The sequence below is a fragment of the Pseudonaja textilis genome, chromosome 1, assembly GCF_049901715.1.
Source record: "Pseudonaja textilis isolate UNSWEBS1 chromosome 1, rPseTex1.2, whole genome shotgun sequence".
Lineage (NCBI taxonomy): Eukaryota > Metazoa > Chordata > Lepidosauria > Squamata > Elapidae > Pseudonaja > Pseudonaja textilis.
This window is the reverse complement of record NC_141990.1, coordinates 263,841,268-263,858,116: the sequence shown is the minus strand read 5'-3', so window position 1 is coordinate 263,858,116 and position 16,849 is coordinate 263,841,268. Positions and strand designations below refer to the sequence as shown.

At 41.0% G+C, this 16,849-nt stretch overlaps 1 protein-coding gene across 1 annotated transcript in view; it reads left to right on the top strand.

The window, feature by feature from the left end:
• Positions 1-5,634: 5,634 nt before the first annotated feature.
• Positions 5,635-16,849, top strand: part of LRP4 (LDL receptor related protein 4) — a 103,643-nt gene continuing 92,428 nt past the window's right edge. The window contains exons 1-2 of the mRNA XM_026703789.2: positions 5,635-5,710; positions 5,760-6,236. Of these exons, the coding sequence (XP_026559574.2) occupies positions 5,635-5,710; positions 5,760-6,236 (553 nt within the window). The remainder of the gene's footprint in view (positions 5,711-5,759; positions 6,237-16,849) is intronic.

Here is a 16,849-nt window from a genome sequence, read left to right as displayed (position 1 = left end):
ATTATTAAAATGCTTCAGGATGCTAATAAGGTGCATAGGTGGGAGTTTTCTTGAATATATCAATGATGTAATAAATAAACAGGCATGATATCTAGGTAGATAGATGATAGATGATGATAGACAGACAGACAGATGACAGGCAGACAGTCCAGCAATAGGAAGCACCAGAAACTGATGAATTGGAATTGAAAATGAACTACTAAGAAACTATTTTCTGTTATAACAATTAGACGGTTTGGATTTTTGAAATTTTCATGCTTGAATAAGTACCTCAAATACATCTTGTCTGAACCAGACATTTTGCAAGTTGGGCAAATTATTCCTCTTAATCTTTAGCCAACTTCAACCCTCAATAACATGGTAATTCATAATTTAAGACCTCACAGCAGGCTTCAGACTCCCTTTTCTAAAAATCTGTGGATCAGATAGCATTTAATATCTAAGTAAACATATCTTTTAACCCTTCTAATCTCATTTGTTTAGTTCTGGTACTCTTTGTTTAATAAAATCTCCTGGACTGGATGAATTTGGTGCAGAATTTCATTAACAGATGGTGCCTTGCCTATGATGTTCATATATGATAAATAAAAGCTAGTGTCAATACTAAAAATGAAGAAAATTTGTTATGAAACCACATAAAAACCTATCCTCAGTAAATTCTTTTGGATTCATCATTCTTATTAGCCAGGATGAAAAAGTAATTGTCACACTTCCAAACCATCAGACTGAGTGATGTTATTGCTAAATAAACTAAAACTAATGTGGCTTTACACACAACAAAAATATTCTGGGAGAAAAGCCATAAATCATATTATATTCCATGCCAAGCTTTCCAAAAACCACACAAATGCCCGCAAGTGGATGAAATCTGAAGCACAAGCTAAACTAACTGAATTCTGTGATCTCTGCCATACTGAGTACATTGGGAAGTTTCCATATATCATGTTTTGTAAAATGATGTTGGTTGGTTTATGGACGTTTCCATATATTTATTATATTATATGACATTATATATGGCATTCCTCTAATAATCAATTTCTCTGATTTGTAAATGATTCAGGTTTTTCAACTGTATTTTACACTGTTTATTCTAAAGTTTATTGCTGGCAGATTTTAAGAAGTAAATCCTTAAGCTTTAAAGATGGTCTTTAGATTCAGTATTATGACATCTAAAAATAGAAAGCGATTCTGTTCTTTTGGATCCTGGTTAGAATGTTAGAGACTATAATGTATGTTGCGGATTCATTATATACGAAGATTATTTGTATATGACAGACTGTCTAGTCACTATGCTATTTTGGCATGCATGTATGTTAGCTAAATGTGATGTCTGTGGACTTTTTGGGAAAGAGCATTTTTGGGTTTATAATTTTAAGCTAAGATACCTATATTATTCCTTTTCATCCTTAGTGTTACCAATAAGCATAATATTTAAGGTCAGCATATCCTTATGGCAAAAATTAGAAATTGCAAAGGAGCTGCAACTCCTAAAAGCTTATGTCTAAAATGTATTAGACAAAAAAGATGCTGTCAGACCCTGATATGTTGTCAGCATGGAGTAACACAGCTTTCCTTCTACCAATCCTTATGAGTGGATAGTAATTTAAGTAGCATTGTCTGTATATGCATATGTATATGTGTAGATAAATGAATATAGAAATGCAGAATAATAAGCACTTGTTATCTTTCACTCTTCCCTTTTAACTATATGTTTCTAGACGCTCTTGCTAGATTTTCCTGTATTTGGTGCCTCTCAATATATAGCCAGCTCTGAATATACAGCTACAGTAGCATTTCCAATGCATATCGTACAAATCCAGCTGTTTCTTTATTTAAGTGTCAAATCATTAGTGGTTATTTTAAGGAGAAGGAGCTCAGCAAGAGACATAGGCAATTGAAAAGAATCCCTGATTTGTTAGAAAGGTTCCCAAATATTAGCTGGCATAGAAAATGAGAGAGAGTAAGAAGCGTTTATAAACATCTACCCTTCACATACTCCTTTCGGTTTTCTTCTGATGTCATACCTCTTCTTTGCCAAACGGCAGATAGCTTGAACTATGTCATATGTGTTCCATTACTCTGAGAATACTGCTTTGATGTCTGACTTTGATACATGCTCTATTAAGGGCAGGGAGATATAGCATTATTTACTATCTCTCTTTTCCTCTCCCCTTTTAGAAAAAGAAAATAATTGGGCTGCTGAGTTACAGGCAGTAATGTTTCACGCTTTAAAAAATGGTTCTTGCTCGCACACAATGAAAAAGAAGCCAATGCAATGATGTGGTGGCTAAAAACAGCACTTTGTCTGCTTTAAATAGAAGCATTGCATCCGCATTGTGAAAGGCAGCCGCTCTGCCACATTAGTTGAACTGTATCTAAAATGAGGCACTAAGTTCTTTAGGAAGAATGTTGGCAGACAAGTATATATCCTGAACCTGACAACCAGGAGGATGACTGGACCACAGAAACAATATCATATGGGGAAGGGATAAAAATATATGTAGGAGAATAGGATGTCTAAATATCTGAATGGCTGTCACATGGAAGAGGGGTGGAGGAATTATTCTATTGTGGCTCCAGTGAGCAGTATTAGAACCAGATTGGTGAAAATTGCGGGAAAGTAGATTTTAACGAAATCTTCAGAGAAACATCTTAATCAATGCAAGACTGGTTTGACAATATATGGTGATGGTTGCTTCATCACTTAAAAGAGATACCCATAGAGTCCCTGTAAGGAAAATTTTAACTATACAGGCAATCCTCAACTTACAACAGTTCATTTAGTGAATGTTCGAAGTTACAACGGCACTGAAAAATGTGACTTATGACCATTTTTCACACCTACGTTCATTGCAGCATTCCCATGGTCACATGATCAACATTCAGATGCTTGGCAACTGACTGCAGTGCCCCTGGGTCATATGATCATCACCTTTTGCGATGTTCTTAACAAGCCAGATGCACTTAACTGTGTTACTACTCTTAATCCCTTCAGTAATTCACTTAGCAACTGTGGCAAGAAAAGTCGTAAAGTGGAGCAAAATTCACTTAGCAAATTAGCAACAGAAATTTTGGGTTCAATTGCGGTTGTAAGTTGAGGACGACCTATATTCTAACTTGCAACTCCTAGACATAATAGGTCAATAGATCAGACCAGGAAGACATACCATACAACAGGAGTCTCCAACCTTGGCAACTTTAAGACTTCAACTCCCAACTCCCAGCTTTGCTAGCTGAGGGATTCTGGGAATTGAAGTCCACAAGTCTTAAAGTTGCCAAAGTTGGCGACCCCTCCCCTACAAAGTCTTAATGTAGCTCTCTGTGGAAAACGGAGCGTCTCTGTGTTGCTCATTCCTCCTCTCTCTCACAATTTGCCATTCTTCCCAAACCTCCAGAACAGAATTCAGAAAGCACAGAGTAGGTTAAAATGAGGGTAGAAGACAACTGATATAAGAATGTCTGCTTTTCCCTAACAGAAGTGCTGTGTGTAATACCAAGCTAAACAAAATTGTCGTTCCTGCTATCCAACAGTCCTGGAGCTGGGAGAAAATGATTGCAGTGGAAAATGTACTGCCCCCGCCCCCTTAGTAATCCATATCCTGCTGAGACACAATGCCAGCAAACGGAGCTATCTGTATAAACAATGTGCAAGACATGTTAAGGATAGGAAAATAACTTTCACAGCTTTGTTGCTTTCCCTAACTCGTCCATCCTCTCCAGTTTGCAGGAAAATACCCACGAGCCACTCTTCTTAACATGGGATGGAGCTGGGCTAGGAAAGGACGAAAAAAGACTTTGATAAGATCGCTCAACGGGATGGGTTTAATTTGTCTGCTCTTTTTTGCACAAGTGTGTTCAAGGGAAGCCTAACTACAGCTTACCCAGGTTCAGAAATCGTGGTACTGTGAACTAGCATGCAGAATTATTCCTATAGTCCACTGCAGCTTTCCCTCCTGACTGTCTTCTCTGAAGTGCAGCTCTTCAGGCCGATCTACTTGTGCCATATCCATCATCGGACATTGGTGATCATGTTGGCGATCCTATTTTTAACAACAATGGCACAAAAAAATGCTGATGAGTTTTGTCCAAATTTGTCCCTCGGATTTTGAAGCCATGATGTTCTTCTTCTGCCTGGACCTTGTTTGCCTTCAATCTTCCCTTGCTTTCAGGCTGATATAGATCTTAAAATTGAGCCTCAACTTCTGAGATCTGGTAATGTAGAGGATCTTTCTAAAAGATCCAGTCCCTCTCCCTACCAAACATGGAGGTAATCCTTGACTTAGGACAGCAACTGGGACCGAAATTCTGATTTGGTCCAAAAGCATGATGTTAACACATGACCACTTTGCTTAGCACTGGCAGTTTCTGTCATTAAGTGAGGACTGTGAAGGTCCTCAACAAGCATTTCATGTGACCACGACAGTAGAAGAGCCACTGAAACTGCATCCCAGGCAAGCAGGCCAGTGGGTGGACATACAGTGCTGCAGGTGGACACTGTGGAGTGTGGGTGGATGGGTGGTACAGAGTACACTTGGAGCTCTTTGGGAGAAAAGGGCAGGAACAGCAGTGATTTTCAATGTCCTGCAGGCTTCTCCATTGACTTTGCTTTGGGGAAGCTGGCAGGGAACCTCCCAAATGGCAATCCCATGACCATGGAATGCTGCAACTGTTATAATTGTGAGCCAGTTGCCAAGCATCCAAATTGCGGTCATGTGATGGCCACAAATTGCAGGGTGCTGTGATGGCCACAACTTCAAAAAGGCCCTCTTGTTCATTGCTGTCAGAACTTTGAACTGTCACTGAAGGAGTCGTTGTAACCTTTGAGCTACCTGTATTCTCGGGAAGGAGTGAGGTTCAACACCTTCAGACAGCCAATAGGTGCTGGGCTGATCCCATCCTCTAGAGGTCACCAAATAGTTTGAGAAGCGCTTCCGAATGTACTACATGGCTTTGCTGCCTGCTTTAAGTGGAAAACACTAGTATAATTAAGAATAAATTGCAGCTGCCTCAGGAATAGACTGGGGATAAGATAAAGACAGTATGATGTCAGAAAAAGAAATTGCTAGAGCTGTACATAGGTCAAGCGGAAAAGGATCTTGGTCAATCATCACATAAATTACAGTGAAAAAAGCCACAATTAAGCAGAAGGCATGAAGCCAATGTTTCCTAGTTGGTAGTTCAAGGACATGCTGAATTATTTTTGTTTTCCTTGGGAATGTTGTATTGTTACAGTTCATTTTCAGTCCTACCTGGGATATTTTAGCCTTGTCATATTTGCTTACTTTATTCAGCTGATGATATGATCAATTTGGAATATGTTGAATGAATGAATGAGTGAGTGAGTGAGTGAGTGAATTAATGAATGAATGGATGGATGGATGGATGGACAAACGAACGAATCTGGACAATTCTATTATGGGTCCCTGTTCTCAGGACAGAAGAAAAAGCGAATGGACCAGTGGAATGAAGGGGTTTAATTTCAATTAATCGTTTCTTGTGGCTGTGCAACTTGGAGGTTCCTGAGTATGTAGCAGTGCGCCGGAAGTAACTTTGCTATAGGAGAGCGGGCGATTCCAAAAGCAAGCACCTCTTACAACAAATGGCTCTGGCTTTGGAAGCGGGGCAGGTGGGATCATGGGGCCGGATGAGTTAGAATGGCTGGGGAAGAAGAATCTGGCCGAGGGCAGCAAGCCGAGGCGGCGGCGCTCGGGTGCCTACCACGTTTTCGCCTGCAAAAAGGTTGGGAAGCTCTGGAGCAGCGACTGCCGCTGGGGGCGAGAAGCGAGGGCGGAGGTTGCCCCGGCGGGGACTCCTCCTCCGGGGGCAGGGCCGGGGGGCGGGCAGCTGGAGCGATCCCCGATCTCGCCGTCGCTTCTGCAGAGCGGGGAGACGGAGCAAAGCAGCGGCCGCCGCCGGCTGGACCCCAGAGCAGCCCCGACGCACCGCCGCCGCCGAGCCTGAGACCAGTCTTGGCGCCTGGTGGCAGCCGGAGCCAAGTCGGGCGGCAGCTCCCGAGGAGAAGAGCGAACGGCAGCCGCCAACCCCCAGCCCTCAACTTTCTTTTTCCCCTGCGGCTGCGAAGGAGGGAAAAGGCTCGCGGGGGCAAAGGCGAGAGCTGCGACAGGGGTCGCTCGCCACCATGAGGCGGCTCGGGGGCTTCTGTCTCCGGTGGCCGCCGTTGTTGTTGCTGCTGCTGCCGCTGCTTCTCCGGTGGGAAGCCCCTTTCTACGTGCGAGGTAGGCGACTCTGAGGGGACAACCCCTTTCCCGCGCTCCCAGCCGCGGGCGGGCGCCTCAGAGATTGGGGCGCGCGTGTGTCTTGGGGTCGGGGTGGAGTGGGGAGTAGGGGGGTTCGCCTGGGACAATCTTCTCTCCCGGTACGTGCAGGCGAGGAGAGGTTCCGGGAATTGGGTCCAGGTTCTAAGTTGGACATGGGGCTGTTGCGCTGCTGGAGTTGGGGTCAGGGCTGGCGGAAAAGGGATGCTCGGCGGCGGGGGGGGGGCGGGGGCGGGAAGGACACCCTGTGTTCTCGCTTCGGATCTGCCGGCCAGTTTTGGAGTGAAATCTCAGGTCTGAAAATCAGTCGCTCGCAAAGCGCGTGCCTGCCACCTCCGCCGCCCCACCAACCCTCTGCAAAAAAAAAAGGCTCGGGATATCTTCAGCTGCCTTGATCCGAACTCAGCTGCTCCGACTCCCGGATGAATTCCTACAAGATAGCGAAATGTTGTACCCTGTTGGCCGGCTGGCTGGCTTGAGAAAAGCCCGACCCGCAACTAAGCCAACCTCAATTTTAGTTGGGCACCCAGCCTGGGCTGTAAAATCCTGTGCGCGCTTATTGGTTTTACCCCCTTTCCGCCAAGGTTTCCTTCTGTGCGATCTCGCGGAGAGCAAGTCCCCCCTACTTGGTGATACCCCCCTCCCCGGTCGATTCCTCGAGCTTCCTCCTTTCCCCCTTGCTTTCTACCGGTGCCTCGGAAATCTCTGCGTCAAGCCACCGGAGAGGTGAAGTGCTCCCAGTTTGAGGAGGATTTTGCGCGCTGGCTAAAAGGAGGTGAAGTTTCAGCACTTTTTGCATGTGCTCAGATCCTCATTTCGAGTTCAAGCAAAGTCAGCAAAGTCGCCGATTTTTTCAAGACTGAATTGCGTTCTCTCTCCCACCCGCCTCATTTCGTCAACTTTGTTCTCCTTTTGTACAAAAGGTGGGGGGAAGGGGGGGGGAGGCTCAGGGGGCAAAACTTTGATGAACTTCGATTTAAAAAAAAAAATTAAGCCTTCTCACGTGCGAGAGGGTGGGGCGGCGTCGGCGTTGCTTAATTTGCAAGCGGTCGTTGAATGTTTCTGGCGCCAGCGCGCAGGGCATCCCGTCGCCCTTAAAACTACCTGCTGCTGCTTTTCTTCCCTACTTGGCGTTGTCTTTGTCCCACCCGCTCTACGTACGCCTCGTTCCTTCGTTGGGCTCCTCAGGCACGCATGCCGGATCGGATCGGATCGGGCCATTGATCCATTTCCCGATCACAGCCTTCAAAGCTCCCTTTTCTACAGCCAAGCCGGATTCCGACAAAGCCACAGCAAAGGGGTTGGTGGGTGGGTGTCTCTTCTCTTTCTTCCTTCATGCGCCTTGAAACGACTTTTCCTCCCCTAAAAGGCAGCTTGATCCTTTGATGTCTTGGCACCCGCCTCCTTTGCTGATCTAATAAAGTTAATCCCTTCCTATCTCTCTCTCTCTTCCTTCCTTCCTTCCTTCCTTCACGTCTTTCTTATTCTGCTGTTCTGCCGACGAGTGAGAGAGGCTGTTGTAGTGTTGGGTTGGATGCTGGAAGGTTGTGTGCGTGCAGGTTATTTCTAGCCTCTGTTGCATGTTAGGACAGCAGCCCCTTCTCAACAGGAATGCAGCTGCTTTCTCTGCTAGATGAACTCCTTAAAGGTACAGCTCTAATTTAGCGGATTTTGGCTCCCTCTCCTTTTTTTTTTTTTTAATGATTTGGGAGCATGTGTGCTGAAAGAGGATTTATTGTCGAAAATGCCTAGATATTAACTCACCTGCTCTGATTTTTTGGCAGGGCGGTATTGAACAATTAGATATGAGTGGTGGGCAGAGAAATGGTAGTTCATAGATTACTACTGAACATGTTGCTTGTGCTTGGTGCTAAAAGAGAGGATTAATTAATACTAGTGGGAAACAAAATGTACTAATGAAGAATAGACTGACAATTTTCTACAAAGGGCTCTCTGAAGATTATACAACAGTCTCTTCTAAGAGACTGTTTGGCTTCCGTGTAATTTCATCCACCTGTCTTTACAGATGTTGATTTATAGTTGCAGGAAGTTTCTGCTTTTAAAACCTGGGCTCCCATCATTCTTGTGGATTGCCTTCCCCTGGGCAATCACCAGAAAAAAATGACTTTAGACTGTTTTTTTTTTTCTTATCAGAACCAGAGGAAGGTGAATAATTTGGAACTATTGATTCAAACGCCCAATTCTAACCCTTTTCACACACACAAAAAAAATTTCACAAGGAGCTTCACCATTAACGAAACTGAATCTGGATGAAAAATTTAAAGGCCGGATCTTTCTCAAGCTAAGAGATTGGGTAGGATTTTATTTTGGCTCTCACCCCAGGTGCTTCTATTTAATGTGTCCTGGCAGTTAATGACCCATCTAGGGATGCTTGCTGTAACGTACAGGTCATTTGTCATGCTTGCTTGTAAGTGGCAGCATGTTGATGTCTGCCAGAACACTCTATGCCAGGGTGACTTAAGACAAGTAACCTTTGTGTCACAAGCCCTATTCTAGCATTATTTTTCTGAATCTCCCCCTGCTAAGGAAATACTGAGATAGAGGCCTACGTTTGGACTATATTCAGACTATGTATACGCTATATACAGTCTCTCACTTCTACCCCATAGAAGTCATCATGCTTTGCAAGAAATTTGCTCACTTTTCTTAGCCAAGCAACTGCCAGCCACAGAGTGAAGAAGACACACTCTGTTAACAGTCAAATCATTGACTAAGGGACCAGAAGAATCCGTGTATAAGAAAATTCGAAGGAAAAACAAAAGTTGACTTTATATAAAGGCTGGGTCTTAAGCAATGATCCATCATCTCAAGGAGCCTTTTCTCCTGCAGCTTTATGATCTATGGCTTAGCCTTATGTAGGAAAGGGGGTGCCAATTGGAATGCATATATACTGTAATATGGTAGTAGGAAATAATTGCTAGAATCATATTGCTGGAAAGGTGTTTTCTAATTCCCTGTCTTGCCAGGGCAAGGATTTTCAGAGTATTCCACCCAGCCTACCCATCCATTGTTTGAAAATGGAGCACCCATAATTTCAGGAGTCAGGTGCCTTATAGCTCTCACAGTCAGGCAATTTACCTTGTTTTTCGATTTCAATCTCTGCAAAGCATCTGTTGATTCCTGCCCTATTCTTTGTGACAGCACTTCAAGTGTTAGAGGACTACTATGGTATTATGTCTTCCTTTTAGCCTTCTCTTCTTTATTCCCAGTTCTTTTAACCGTCCTCCATAGGATTTAGCCTCTAAGCCCCTCACTATGGTTATTTGCATTCTTTTCATTCCACAGCATCCTTCTTGTATTTTGGCAACCAAAAACTAAATACAGGTTCCAGGTGCTGTTTCATTTAACACAGTGTAGAATGAAACTACCTGTTCCCATTATCTTGACAGATTGCACTGGCTCTTTTGGCAGCTACAGGTTGATCTGCCAGGATACCCAGATCCTTCACACAGGTACAATTTCTGAGCCAGGTATCACCTATTTTGTACTTTGTATTTGACTTTTTCCTACTTACATGCAGAACCCTAGTATTTTCCACGATGAAACTGCATTTTGTTGCATAGGACGCAATGTTCAAATCTATCAGGATCTTTTTAACTCCTGTGCCCAGAGATACTAGAAATCCCTCCCCCGACTTCATGTTGTCTGCAATGTGCTGGGCATCCCTTCTATCCTTTCATCTAAGTATTTATGAATATTTTGAACAAGACTGGCCTAGAACAAAACCCTGAAGTCCCCAACTGCAGAGGTCCCTCCATGTAGACACAGTTTCATTAAGGAACACCTGAAAATCTATCGAGCAGTGCTACTATCTCACACGTTCCATTTTATCAAGAGTTTATGCCCAACTTTACTGAACTCTAGGTACTCTACACCCACAGCATTTCTGTCTAATTAATCTATCCATTCTGTAAAAATATAATAATAATAATAACCTGGCATGATTGTAAACAATATTAATGATCTTAAGTACTGACTTCAAACTTACTGATCTGTCATTGCATGGGTCCCATTTTTATTCTTCTCCAATAGTCTGGCACTTCTCCTGTACTTCAGGAATTCTCCGAGAACCATTTAGCACCCTGGGATGTTATCCACCTGGTCTCAGGAACTTGAATTTATTCCCAGAAGCTAAGTGTTCATTCATAGCCTCTTGTCTATTTTGACCTATATTGCTCTTCTGCCCATCTCCACCCAGTGCACAGGTTGGACCACTTTTTCCTTTTGTGAAAAGACAGCTGCAAAATAAAAATGTAGTAGTTCAGCCTTCTCCCTGTTATCCATCGCTATCTTGCCATTTTCTCCATCCAGGAGACTGACCATTTCCTTGATGTTTCTCTTTTGTTTTGTACATACTGTATACAGACAAGCCCTTTTTTGGTTATTTTTTGTCACTCATTGTAAGCCTCAGCTCATTCTGAACTTTAGCGTTTCTTATGCCATCCTTACAAATTTGGGCTATTTCTTGATAATCAATCTGCTTTTGTTATGTGCCTCTTTTTACAATTTTTTATTTATTTATCCTTTTTTATTTCTTAGTTTATCAGAGTTCTTTTGAAAGCACAATTGCATCATCAACTGTTTTCCAGTTTTCTTTCTGTTCTCTGTTTGTTTTGGGGCCTTAATTATCTCGCTGTTTATAATTATGCAACTCTCCTGAACTTTCTTTTCCTCCTTCAGAATTTCCATCCATGCACTATTTCCTACTTTTTCCCTTAGCTTACTGAGGCCAACTCTTTTGAAATTTAGAACATTAATCTGGCTACCTTTCATTCTCTCGGTCTGCAGTATGGGGAATTCATGGATCGCATGATCACTCTCTTCCAAAGTTCATACTTCCTCTTTTTTAATCTGTTAGTATCTCTCTTCCCTGTTAGTAAGTATGAAATACCATATAACTGATCTCTCTTTTATTCATAATTTTGTATTTGTTTGTTTGTTTGTTTGTTTTGTCATGTTTATGTAGTGTATATTAGAAGTGGAGACCTTTGAGAGCTGTATGCAACAAAATTTCATTTTAATGTATACCTATTAGTGTACATTTAAAATGACAATAAAGTTATTCTAAGTTCTAATTCATTGTTTAGACAATGAACTTCTCTTCAAGGCAGATTTGCTCTGGATTTCTGTTGGATTTCCCACTTGTCATAGATTTGATTTGCAGTTAATATTAGAATAGTTGAAGTCTCCCATTGGTGATTTCAATGTTATGTTTCCACGACGTTTCAGTCATCTGATTTGTGAAGATTTCATCTATATCATACAGTACATTCACAACAACCTCTTTACTGTTTGTTTTTTCCTTAATATTCATCTAGATGCTTTTGACAGAGTTTTCATCCTTGATGTCATTAATTTTACAGACATCTCCCCTTTCTATTTGTCTGTCCCCACCCCCCCGCCCCCCCAAAAAACCCTTCTCATGCTACATTGCAGTCTTGAGTTTCATCTCAAGTGTTTATCATGCTGGGCTCTAGCTCTTGGCTTCTTTCAATCTTAAATCCATGCAGCTTCTCCTCATTCTCTGAGGGTGAGTCCTCTGCAGAGGCCATGATATGTAAGAATTGATGCCTCTTTGTGAACTCAACTGTGAAAGCAACTCTGTATTACACTGTGATCCCACAACCATCTATTGGGGATAGGTGAGTTTAAAAAAAATCTGCCATCTTGATTTTTTTTTTGACTGAGCCTGCCCTGTGTGATACTGAGCATACTTGCTTGGGGATAAGTTACACTTACTTACAAATAGAGAGCTAGACTGATTTCATGAACTAGGCGTCTAGATAGAAGAGTTTAATTTTAAGCGTTTGCACTCTAATTTTCTGCTTTAAGCATCACACTGTCACATTTTGCTTAAGAGTGGTTGTTGAAAAAGCGATGATTGGCTCACATATATTCAGCCAAAATTAGACATACAAACACACATTATGGATTAACATAACAATCACTTAAGGATTTGATATGTCTACCATAGCATGCATGAGTTTCTAGTCTCATTTGAGCAATGTGTCTACAGCATTTTACTTCTCCTAGGAATTAGCAGTTCATTTAAAGTGCAAGAAAGCAGAGGGATTTTTAAAAATTTGATTAGTCAAACACTTACAAGATGATAAGTATAAGTGTAAACATGAGTAAGAATACTGGAAATAGGTACAAATAAATGGGGACAATAGAACAGGGATGGTAGGCACAATTGTGCACTTATGCACACCCCTTACAGACCTCTTAGGAATGGGGTGAGGTCAATAGTGGATAGTTTGAGGTTAAGGGAGTGGGGTTTAGAGGATGTAACAACAGAGTCAGATAGTGCATTCCAGGCATTGACCACTGTGTTGCTGAAGTTGTACTTTCTGCAATCAAGTTTGGAGAAGTTTACATTGAGTTTGTATCTGTTGTGTGCTCTTGTATTGTTGCGGTTGAAGCTGAAGTAGTCATTGACTGGTAGGATATTGTAGCAGATAATTTTGTGTACTAGGCAAGGGTCCAACCGTAGGCAGCATAGTTCAAGGCCAAAATCTCAAGCCTGGTGATATAGGGTATTCTGTTGAGAGCAGAGGAGTGTAGTACTCTTTTCGTGAAATATTTCTGGACTCGCTCAGTTGTATTAATGTCCGATATACAGTGTGGATTCCAGACTGATGAGCTGTATTCGAGTATAGGTCTAGCAAAAGATGATTTTGGAAATATTTGTCTAACTTGTGGCTCCTCCTGTAGGATTTAAAATCTGCAAAATGGCATGCATAATATTGTAATCTGAGCCCTACTTCCTTTGTACAAGCATTAATATCTGTCTGCCCCCCCCCCCCCTCTCTCTCTCTCTCTCAAACACACACACACACACACATGGAATAGATATTGGTGCACAATATTGCTCTCACAGTCCTGCTCTCATTGCGCATATATCTTTGCATCCATCATTGGGTTTTAGATCTGCTTCTTTTCCTGAAACCAGGCTCTGACAATGAATAGAGAGCAGCCTTCTTTACATAGCCCCAGATTAAGTTCTATTTAATAGTTGTATGCACATATATAGGTACTGTTTCATGTGGATATTTTGATCAGTTGCAGTGTTCTTCAAACCGGACAACTTTTAAGATGTGTGGAATTCAATTCTTAGAATTCTGGGAGTTGAGGTCCACACATCTTAAAGTCGCTCAGTTTTAAAAACACTGTTCTATTGTATAGCATTCTCATTAATCTTCAACTTGGATCATGACTGCCAATAAGGTTGAGGTCAAAATGGGACCACTATAAAACAGGAGGGATGCCCATGTGTTTCCAAGCGAACTCAGATTTATTGAAATACAAAAACATAAAAGAATTAAATCTACATGGCACCCCTTTCCTAATGAATCTTAAATACATACTGAGTCCAGTTAAACTAGCAAATTTATTCTTTTGCCAGTTACCCCAGATCAAAGGAATGAATCTTCCAAGTCATATCTAAATTATTTTCATGACAGGCAGTGATTATGGGACCTTCCAGAGCCAATTAATATGATGAACTCAGTTAAGATGTTTTGGCTACTTACGAAAATTTATTCTGCACATGCTTGGAGGCTATTTTCATATGCACTAGCGCTAATGATGTTTCACTACTGAAGCTTAATGGAAATTACACTTTATTCTGTGTGAACACAGCTGTTGTGTTGTTGCCAATTGCGTAGTTTATGAAAGTTTTAAAAAAATCTGAGCCTCAAATTTCCCATTTATTTTCTTACGGGATTATTTTTACTTATGCTACTTTAGACATTGAAGCTGTTCAATAGTTTGTTGTTTTGGGGTGAATATTCTGAAAATATTTAGAAATTGCACCTATCATATAAGTAATAGAAAATTTACTGTGTCTAGGAACTTTATTAGTACTGTGTAAGGGAGTACTTTGGATAAGTAAACCCTTGAAATCTTTAAAGTGCTTTTAGTCTCGGTCTACAAGGATGTCTTTAGGTCAGCATGACTTCAGTTATACTTTTAAAAGGCGAAGCTTAGCAAATTTCAAGTAACATTTTCATATTTTTCCTGTACCGTGAATTTTAAGGGTTTAAATGTCCTGTTTATGGCCAGGAAGCATCAGTCACAGACAGCTGTAGCACAATCAATACAACTTTTACAAAAAATTTCAGATGTTTCTTTGTATTGGAAGATTGTTTGATATCTGGGGAGAATCAACAAGAGAGTTAGTAAATACAGTGTCAAAAGCAATGCACATTTAAGTCTTTTATTTAATTACCTTCAACGCACTAAAACTTCAGGTTAATTATGCATGTTTTCTTTCTTCAATAAGTTGTATACTTCCATAATAGTGCAGTTTAACCTCTCAGGAACTTTGTTAGTTTGTGCTGCCTTGCTTTGCAGATGTAAAAAAGAGGCAGAAATGATAGCCTAAAATTGCGCAATTTGGAACCTTTCAAACATGCTAAGTTACTAAACTCCCAGGATCATCAGCCTATTCAGCTAAAAGCCTTGCGGGCAGCAGACTGATTAAAGCAGCAGTGTATTGCATGCTCTGCTGTTTTTCTTACAAGCATTGCATGTACACCCAAAGGGGCAGAACTGCTGGTGTCATTCTGTCCAAACGTGCAAGATTCTTTGGTTGCTACTGTGCTAGGAATAGTGGGATTAAAATTCTAAGTTACGCAGATTGTTTGAAAAAAAATTTTTTTTTAAAGAGAGCCAATTCGTTCTAGTGGTTAAGGCACCAGGCTAGAAACCAGGAGGCTGTGAGTTCTTCTCCCACCTGAGTCATGAAAGCCAGCTGGGTGATTTGGTCAGTCATTCTCAGCCCGCAATGTCTGGCTTGAGTAGCAAGCTGGTCAGTCAACTCATGTCAGTAACTAATAGATCCACACTTGGTAGATTCTCCACTCCCCCCAAAAAGCAGATTGTGCCCTTTTGGGAAAAATTGTAGGAAGAAAATAAATAAATAATGAAGGGTTATTTTTTAATGTACCGCTAGTGATAGATGTGGAAAAGATGATACAGTAATACAGGTAGTTCGCTTAGTGACCATTCAAAAATACAACGTCCCTGAAAAATGTGACTTATGACCATTTTTCATAGTTACAACCTTTGCAGCATCCCCATGATCATGGGATCAGAATTCAGGTGCTTGGAAAGTGACTGATATTTGTGACAGTTGCAGTGCTCCTTTTGCAAGATTCTGACAAGCAAAGTCAATGGATAAACCAGATTCACTTAACAACCATGTTGCTATCTTAACAAGTTCAATGATTTGGTTAACAACTGGGGCAAGAAAAGTCATAAAATGGGATAAGACTCACTTAACAAAGGTCTCATTTAACAGCAGAAATTTTGGGCTCCATTGTGGTCCTAAACTGAGTTCAAAGTTTACAAAGTTTACAAACTTTGAACTACACACACAGAGAGAGAGAGAGATAAAGAGAGTAAAAGGCTTACCAGTGTTTTAGTCATACAGTGCAAATGATTTGGGATATTTTGTTTATGGAAAAATAAAATCCCACCGAGAACTGGTTAGGGCAACCTTGGTCAACTTGTTCTCCCGATGTGGCAGATCCTATCATCCTCATACCACTATCTGTTTTTGTTATTCTTGATGTACTTTACATATTAAGAGCAGCAGGTTGGGAAACTAAGCTATAGAGAGGCAATGATCATTTGAGCAGATAAGTACATTTGTTTTAATATCTTATGGGTACTGAAGTGTGAAAGATAGCCCTTAATTGATACAGGACTGAGATATAATCTGCTAAGTCCTTTTTTCTTTTTCTAAAATATAGGAAAATGGGCTTAATGGAAATTATATAGCAGAGCTAAAATTGTGGTATTATTATCTGACACATTGCTATGTTTTCAAAGTGACTTACTGCAGTAGATTTTACTAATATATACTTCTCTGAGACCCTGTGTCATTGTGTTATATTCATTATCATGGCAGTTTTTAAATTATTTTTTGTGCTGCTGTGCAAATGTTTTTATACACAGAAGCTTGACTGGTTGATGCCTTTTTTGAGGTTTGGAAGTGGTATTTTGGGTTGACTGTTTGTTTTTTCTGCCCGGTCATTTATAAAGTATAATTTTCACATTGCTTCAAGCCCAAACAAGCACTAGAAGTTTGAGAAGCGGATTTGCAAAATGTATGTTTAATTGGGATTGTCAAAGCACCCAACATATAGTTAGCGTTCATAATAAACAGCATTTCTAGCATTGTGGGCTCAGACATGGTGGAGCTATTTTAAACAGCTGCTTGATATTTTGTTTTGATTTAGTAAAGAAAAGGTAGGGGTAAATCCATCCTTATGTTCCTCAAGCATTTAGGAATTTCTTCTAGGAGAGAAATTAAGTTGCTTACAATGATACATAGAATTGCACTGGCTACCAGAAGCCAATTAAGAAACCCTTCTGTATTTTTACTGTTTGTATTATAGCTACACAGATAGTTGACAGTGGTAAAACAGGTAATTACAATGCTCCAGGTGAGGAAAAAGTTTCTGTAACTCCAAAGAAATATTATCCAAACAGCTTGATTTTTTAAAAAGAAAAATATTCATTTCTGGAATATGATTCTTTTTTTA